Source organism: Diprion similis, chromosome 8 (assembly GCF_021155765.1).
Source record: "Diprion similis isolate iyDipSimi1 chromosome 8, iyDipSimi1.1, whole genome shotgun sequence".
Lineage (NCBI taxonomy): Eukaryota > Metazoa > Arthropoda > Insecta > Hymenoptera > Diprionidae > Diprion > Diprion similis.
Genome location: NC_060112.1, coordinates 1265247 through 1274244, shown reverse-complemented (window position 1 = coordinate 1274244; position 8998 = coordinate 1265247). Strand labels below are relative to the sequence as shown.

At 40.8% G+C, this 8998-nt stretch overlaps 1 protein-coding gene across 1 annotated transcript; it reads left to right on the top strand.

Moving 5' to 3' along the window:
- Positions 1–619: 619 nt before the first annotated feature.
- LOC124409680 (calsyntenin-1) lies at positions 620–6900 on the top strand. Its single transcript, XM_046887454.1, has 4 exons — positions 620–1333; positions 2048–2327; positions 2700–3511; positions 3671–6900. Exons 1-4 carry the CDS (start codon positions 1225–1227, stop codon positions 5332–5334), a joined length of 2865 nt encoding a protein of 954 aa, XP_046743410.1. The 5' UTR covers positions 620–1224; the 3' UTR covers positions 5335–6900.
- Positions 6901–8998: the final 2098 nt, after the last annotated feature.

The following is an 8998-nucleotide window of genomic DNA, read 5'->3' as shown; positions in this document are numbered from 1 at the left end:
ACTTTCCTTCTCGCACAAGTCAAATGATAAGTTAATAACCCGTTGATGGAACATTTTTTTATCACATGTACAACGTGACATTCTCAACATTCGAAACGTGTGGTTAATCCAGGGTTAATCCCCAAAGTCAATTCGTCTGCCTGGGATCTTGTCTGCAGCATTTACGCAGTTGAATTGATGTCAACGCCCTCTTCGTGACGCCATTTAAACTTGCGCGTCATCGTCTACGGTGTATGGTCGCGGGAAACTCAAATGTTCGATTGATTTGTAACGTTTGATTTAACAATAGGCCATTTAAAATAGATGCCATGATAAAAGAATTACTCTCAAAACTGGGTTGATGAGTACAGTAAATACAGTGTATATTCAAATAAACCGATCAAAATACAGCCTAACGAGCAATGCGAGAATCGACGACACGCGATAAATGAATTAATCGTCCAGAGTTGGCAATCAGCATAGGACTCGAGGGTCTCTCCCCATGAGTTTTTACGTTTTTATTTGCATTAATACGCGTTGTTTGGTCGATAAAGGACCGATTTGATTATAAGGAACGGAGCGGTTTGGTGGGGCGTACGCAAAGGCGCAGGTGCGACCCGATAGATTTTTACAGCACTATCGAAATCTTCGTAGTCTCTGGTGCGGTCTTTGGACTTAAACTTCCTGTTTTCGCAGTCGCTGTATCCGCAACGCCGACGAGCAACCCGAAGCTTCCGTCTGAATGTCGGACATAAAACATATTGGGGACCCGGATGAGATAGGGCGATGAAAAATTGATAAGCGTTTCGTGCGTGGATGTGTGTGCTGGAGAATAAGCGTTATAGCATCGGGGTAACCCAACGCGGCGTCATTCGTCTCGCCTTGCCTTGCACATTATACATATACCGCGCTGACACCTATCAAATGAATTGGAACTGCGCGCGTTCAATATAATAATAATAATAATCGTGATAATAATAATAATAAAAAAACCAGATCGCTCGCCGTCGAGAAGAGGGGGGAGTGATCCTAGCGCCATCGGCGAGTAAACCTTCGAACGAAAATTTCTGGCGAATCGATATTCCACTCAAATATTGACTACGCGATTGTAGTGTGCCGCGACTAGAGTGGGGCCGTCGCGATGCGCTTCTAGAAACATATTTAAAAAAAAGTGATATTGCGACCATTCGAACAGAGTGATTGCCGACAATTGCTCGCTAATCAAGTCGTAAATCAACCGACGAAATGTTATTCGGTTCGCTACTCTCTGCGGGTCTGATTCTCCTGGTAGTCGGGAATTCGCGAGCCAGTCTTCTGTTCAACCCGTCGCCGTCATCTTACGGCAATCATGGAGGTGATATTCTCATGTCCTCGATTTCTCTCCCTTGGTGGTCCGCCGAATGTTTCTCTTTCTCTCTCTCTCTCTCGCTCTCTGTCTCGCTCATCCTTATTCCTTTCTGTTGCTGCTTACCTTTCTCGCTTTATTCATAAATACAGATATTGCTTAATTTACGATTGATATCCTTACGATTTAAGCAGGTATCCATCTCGCTACCTGTATTGTCTTACAGCGACGGGCCGCTGTTATAGACGCCGTGAATTTGACACAGCGGGGATAAATCTCCGAATTCTTTTTTCCTCAAATTCGCCAATTACTCTTCGATTATTTCAGATATTCCTCTTTTCATAAACTCGTGATGATTGCGGTGAATTTTTACGCAAATAATAATCCAATATTACTTATTATGCTCATTTAATTTTCGGAGAAAGATTTGTTTCACAACGTTCCAAAACGATCAACGATAGGTTCCAGGTGTAACACGTTCATTTTGAACTTGTAGAATGCTTCTAGCGACACTCTGCCTTGGTCCAATTATATTATCCATAACATTGTTCAGTTTGAAAACTGTTTTATTCAATTCGTTGTTCGATTAGTCACTTCGGAGAGATATTTTTTTTTCAGCTTTATATCCCTTGTCCGATTCGTCAGAGAAATATACACGTACATTTTTCATTCAGTTTCCTAACAAAAAATAGTCGCTTATATGTTATTGAATTTTTTCATCAGTACCTCGACTGGATCTGGAAAATCTGGACAGCGGATACCATGGACTGGTTAAAGAAAATGAAACTCTGGTTGAAGTAACGCCTCAGATTCGTGCAACAGGTGGAAAAGTCTGTTCGTTTCGCATAGCTAACAAACACCATGGAGATGCCCCATTCGAGATTGTCCTTAAGGACAATGGAGTTGCCGAACTCAGAACTCTGAGAGTTTTGAACTGCGAGAAGAGACGCAATTACAAATTCGATATAGCTGCCATTGGATGCACAGGAGCACAATCTGAAAAGTATGATCTGTAAACAAAATGGTATCAATTGGCTATGTCAAATCTGGCAATCTGCTTGTAGAATTTCCATGAAATGAAATTGGGCATGAGTCAAGCACTACTTGTTTCTTCCAATTACTCATCACTAAAAATAAAATCAACTCGTCTTTTTTCAGCTACTATTAGGTCACTTTTCCCTACATTTGCAATGTACGATACTTTGCCAATGATACATGACATGAAATTGAATTAGACAAAATCATGAACATGCTTTATTCAATAAAATATGCAGTTTATTCATCATTTTCTGAGACATGTTTGGAAACAGTGCTGCCCATATTAACGTGTCATACAAGCATAATTTGGAAAAAAAATCCCTTACAAATTTTTCAGTGCCACAGTTCACATAACAGTCGTAGACGTGAACGAGTACGCGCCGCAGTTTCTTCAGCCGGCATACGTAAGCGCAGTTGACGAAGGTCGGCTCTATGAGGAAGTAGTGCGCGTTGAAGCTTCGGATCGTGATTGCACTCCAAAGTTTGGTGATGTGTGCAAGTACGAAATCCTAACCGCAGACCAACCGTTTGTCATCGATAACGAGGGAGCGATCCGTAACACGGAACCATTGGATTATGAAAGATCCCACAATCATATCCTCAGCGTAGTTGCTTATGATTGCGGTATGAAGCAATCCGCTCCAGCCATGGTTACCGTCAAAGTAAACCGTGTCTGCTCACCCGGCTGGAGAGGGATCCCCGAGAGAGTAGATTACGCCGCTGGGGCTGGACCTCAACCCCTTCTTCCATCGGCAAGGCTTGAGCTCTGCGACGCTCCCTGTGTACTGAAAAACTTGCGCGCAACCCTCACTCTGGCAACCGATCATATCGGAAAAGGCTGCGACAGAGACACGTACGGAGTTAGGAGCCAGCGGAAATTATGCGGCGCCGCTAGAGACAGCGTCGACCTTTTGCCTACTCCGGGACCTTCCACACCTTGGACTTCGTCACTCTCCAGAGATGAGGGGAGGGAAGCCGACGAAATATTCGAGTTTGACGGCGCTAGCTCTGCTGCCATCGTTCCCAATGAAGTGCTTGATCACGCCTTGGCTCAAAAATTTAGTGTCGGTGTTTGGGTCAAGCATCGCCCACGTCCCAGACAGGATCCTCACGTTAAGGAACACATTTTATGTGCCGCTGACGATCACAGTAAGAATTTTATGCAAATATGACAAGGAATTAACAAACCTGACCTAATTTCAATTCAGTGCTTCTATTTCACGATTTCATCAATCAGATCGGGCTTTCGTTTTTTAGTCTAAAATTCATTGTACATTACTAATGATAATTATTCCGTTACTTTTTCAGAAATGAACAGGCATCACTACGCACTGTTTGTGAGAAATTGTCGACTGATTTTACTGCTTAGGCGTGACTTTTCCGAAGGAGATCCGAACATCTTTAGACCAGCTGAATGGCGTTGGAAGCTGGAACAGGTGTGCGATGACAGATGGCATCATTATGCCGTCCAAATCGACTTTCCCCGAGTAAGTCTATTCGTGGATGGCGTGGAGCGTCATTCGGATGAAAAGAATCCGGAAGTCATCGACGACTGGCCTCTGCATCCGGCCAAGGGTATAAACACCACTCTTGTAGTCGGAGCCTGCTGGCAAGGCTCTGACAATCGCACAAAGCACCATTTCCGCGGCTACTTGGCCGGGCTTTCCGTGCTAGTAGGTAAGAACGAACAACCAGAAGTATTGTCCTGCCTCCGTCGCTGCCAGGAAGGCCTGCATGTCCCTCCGATGGACCTTTTGCAACCTGGTACTCAACTCCTGGCCAATTCCGACCTGACAGACGTCAGTATCGACGGTGACAACCGGACAAACATCGAGACCCTCTTACGCCGCATAGGATACTCGAATTCCCGCCGCTTCCCGACCCCCGGCCGCCGAAATTTCCGCCTTGACACGACAATCCTCTGCGAGGGCAGCGAAGCTAAGCCTCTTGCTATTCCCTCTGTCCAATCCTATGTAACCGTACTCCCGCCGCCGAGGCCCGGAATAACGGTAAATGGCACAGGATACGTTGCCAGAGAGTACGCAGACTTCCGTCTGGGTGTCAGAGTCTTTCCTGACGCCAGAGTTACCGCCGGGTCAGCCGCGAGGCTCGACGCCTGCGCCGTCAGCGTTTACCCAAGTCTGAACCCGGATCACGAAAGCTTGGGACTGCCGGGTGACGCGTTACGTCGTCTCAACTCTATCACAGCCAGAGTGGATCGTGACGGTGTCGTTCTCTCGGGTGCGGACACGCCCTACGACTATCAGCAGCTGATCAGATTTATTACTTACACAAACCGGAAGCCCGCTTATTATCTTGACAGAGTTTTCAAGCTGACGTGCTCGGAGCTAAGTGGACGCTTCGCCAGCAACGAGTACGTCCAAACTCTGGCAGTAATTCATCCCAAGGAAAAAAGTACCCCTATCCCACCTCCGACCCCAGGGGATCCACCAATGGCCAGAATTCTAGAACCAGCACCTGGACACGCACAGTTATCTCCACATCACGCCGAAATTCCTGAGGAATATGCCACAACGACTCTCAGGGAAGGAGGACGGACAATTTCTGGAGCTGGGGGGAGCCATGCGGTAACTATAGTCGCCGCTGCATGCGTAGGCTTTCTGTTACTGATGGCTGTCGTCGGGGCTGCACGCGTCAGAGGCGCAGCTAAGAGGCGACGATCAGCCGGTGACGAATTGGCTGCTGAAACTGAAATGGCTTGGGACGATTCCGCGCTGGCAATTACCGTCAATCCGATGGACAGATTGGCTGATCATCGCAACTCTTCGCGTCATCCGGCTCAGAGAGACGAGGATGCCGACGAATCTGGCAGCTCAGATTCAGACGACGCGTCGTACAGGGATGAGGACCTTGATAGCAGCGATTGCGAGAACGAATGCGAACCCAGCAACAGTCAACGTCACCGTCACAATTCTCCCCATGATCTAGAATGGGATCATCGTGACGTTTAATTCTTTGCTTTCCATTTCTGTCTCGCTGTTTTACCTTCGTTAAGAGGAGTACGTTGCTGACTGAGATTACGGTCGTTTTTTAACTTTGTTACCGAATTTTTTGTGTCCTGGAGACGCAGAGAATTTACCATTCTATTATTGTTCTTTTTGTTTTGCTCTATTGATCGTCGATATGCTAACCCTTTTTCTTATTTATGTTTTCTTACATCGAATTGTTGCAAATACTTGCAGTAAACGTCAGTCTCTGATCATTAGCCCGAAACATTGATTCCTCTGATAGTCACGATCAATTCGGGCGCGGTGATGTCTTTATAATTTTTTTAGGGGTAAATTATTGCACGGGTAATCAGGAAATTGTTGTACACGCTATCGTCACAGAAGAGCAGAAAACAAAAATTGATGCCCGTCAGAATAGAATCTCCGACACATGTATTAAAATCCGTGAGATTTTTACACACGCACAGTTCCTACAGGGTATGATCGTAATTGATGATCAAAAGCAAAGTTCGCATAATTGAATTGATTTATTGGAATGTTAAATGTCGGTTTGGGAGTCGACTGGCTGGTCGCTCTTTGAATTTTAAAAGAATCGTTGAAGACGCGTATTTCCACATACGCGACAGATGTCCGTCCCGCTAGGTAGCATTTACCGGCGTGTATTTGTCTCGAATTGTTTAACCGAGTTTTCATTCGTCGCAGGTACTCCTTTTACACTTTTTGAAATACGCGAGAGCCTCTTTGGGAGAGCTGATTTTACTAACTCTTAGTATACCTGCAACACAGCGCCGTCGCGCATTAATTAACACACACGCAATCGATACCCAGCTTATTGGGTATAAACACGCATTTAAAAATAGACGATTTATTTTATTAATTGATGGTAATTAGTAGTCGGGATAGGAAGCTTCTTGAAATTTAGATAATTTTTTTTTTATCTATCTTTGGTTTTATACCTTTAACTTTGACGCTTTTGTATAACGTTTTACTACTATCGTCATCGACGTATCCTTTGTTTCTAGTATTACCGCATGAATAGTGACGGGAAGAATTTTTAAACGAACAATCGTTTGTTGCTCTTTTTGTTTAACAGCACTTTCAGTCACTGTGGCGTCTTAACGCTTGCCTGATTTTTGCATTTTAGATTTTTTTTCTACTTTTGATTTCCAAGGTATAAGAATTTATCTCAATCCTGTTTCTTTTTGACTATTAACTTTCAATCTCTTAGTTTTTAGTTACAAGATACTAAACACGACTAAACGTGCTGATCCATAGACGTTGCTGCATTAACAAGCGCGTCAAATATCCTATATAATGTGTCCAAGTCAAGCGGATACTTGGTATGGAAAATCTATTATCTATATTCATAGAAACTATTGATACAATTTATTTTTCCAACGTGCATATCATATCATTTTTATACGAGAATGGCAACAAAAGCAGCAGCCTGTTGTATCAGCTGCTAGGAGAAAGGAATCTTCGTTACGAGATCTCCCATGTAGCAAACATTTATTAATTCATTCCCATAATTTTTAAATACCATGACCGTTAAAAATCGAGAAAATATTTCAAAAAAGAAGCTCCGTCTTATACTTATTCATGCGTTCGTTCAGTATTTTTTTAAAATTATTATTAACTTCATTGAAAAAGACTTTTTCTTTTCATCAAGTTATGTGATTTACGGCAGCTCGATCAAGAAATTACTATTATTAACAACCTATTAATAACTGTCAACCAGTGTTTGTTTTTCTCTTTTTCTTCTCATACACATTGCATAACGAATTGTGCAGCGCTACATCTAAGATCTCCGAAACAAAGCCAGAAATCATTGAAAGAAAACGCAAAAATGAACTGCGCCTTCAATATAATGAAACTATTGTCTGAAGCAATTTGATGTAAAGTGAATCAGAATTACAGTTTATTCCGCCTCTGGTGTCTCGTATCCTCGTAAAATTCACGTTTGTCGATAGTTTTGCAGCTGACGAGAATTCGATACAATAAATTAATTAACTACTTACTTACTACTTGCTAGATAGGTGTCCCCTAAGCACCTATAAGGATGTACTTAATGAATAACTAACTAACTATGATTAACAACAGAGAAACAAACCAACTAGACACTATAATATACACATACATACATATATAAATATATTATATATATTATACATTATAAATATATCTAAGCTATTTGCAGATAACAAAAATAACAAAAAAAAAAAAATGAAAATAAAAATAAAAAATATGAATTTGTATGTATTATTGTATTTTGTAGGGAGCTAATAATATATTGTATTATTATACATGTATATGTATACGTATACATATTATATATATACGTATATGTAAATGAATATTCATACATACATACATGAGACATCGCATGGAAGAAAAGACACGCCATGCAGGCATCTAACACAAACACGTAAACACATGCATACACGAATACGTAAACATAAAAATATGATAATTAAATATTAAAACTAATAATATTATGAATAATCACCGAATAGGTAGGCCGTGTTCGAATATTATCATAGGCCGACTAAAATTCCCTCCCATTACTGATTGTGTGTTAACTAATAAGATAATTAACAATATTAATTGTAAGGAATTTATTATGATTATGATTATCATTATTATTATTATTATTATTATTATTATGGTTATGATAATATTGGTAATATACGCTGAAGTGTTTAATTATAACGTATGACTAGCGCAAATTCTATAAAAATAATAAACCGAAGGTAAGATACTAATCAGAATACACGCGGCTGCTCGATGTTTTGCTACTATACATTGATCATTCGTCGTTTGATCGGTGGCACAGAGAAAATTAAATTTAAATTACCTCGTTATACTGCAATTGATATTGTTTTTATAAAGGACACGATATTAGCAATAGGAGATATTTACACATACACACACATACCTAAATATGCGCATACACGCTGCACAGGCTAGGAAGAGTAAAATAAAATATGGTATACACCTAAACGACATATTATATATAAATGAACAAATAAATAAATATAATGATGTCAACTGTATTTCTTTAAATAAAGATGTACATTCGGACTAATGTGGTCGCATTTCTCTTTTAGAAAAAATCGGAACCCCAGACAAAGTCACGGATACTGATTGTTCGCGGTTGGGATAAAATAAATACAACGATTCTTGTGTATTCGTTCAATGGTATATTTTAGTTTAATATATCGGCGGTATGACATTTCTTTTATATATACTTAAACGTATATTTTATATTTTATCGTATAATATTAATAACGTCCATACAGTTTCAAACTTTTTGATTCCTTGACGCGCTTACAATACAATAGTACACCTTTATTCTATTGTAATAATAAGACAGCATTCGTTTGAATTATACACCCACATAATCTCTCTCTCTCTCTCACACACACACACACGCATACACACTCGCTCATTTTTTCTTTGATAACGTTATTAATCATCATTGCTACCTACCAATCACAATAATTCGTTACAATAATATCAGTTTACAGTATCTATATCAATTTGACAACCTTAAGTGTGTATCATTTCGTTCTGATAACATTAACGAATAACGACAATTGTGTAGTGCAGTGCGCGTTAGCTTTGGCAATACGAATACTTTATACTTTTTTTCAAATTAGGCATCCCC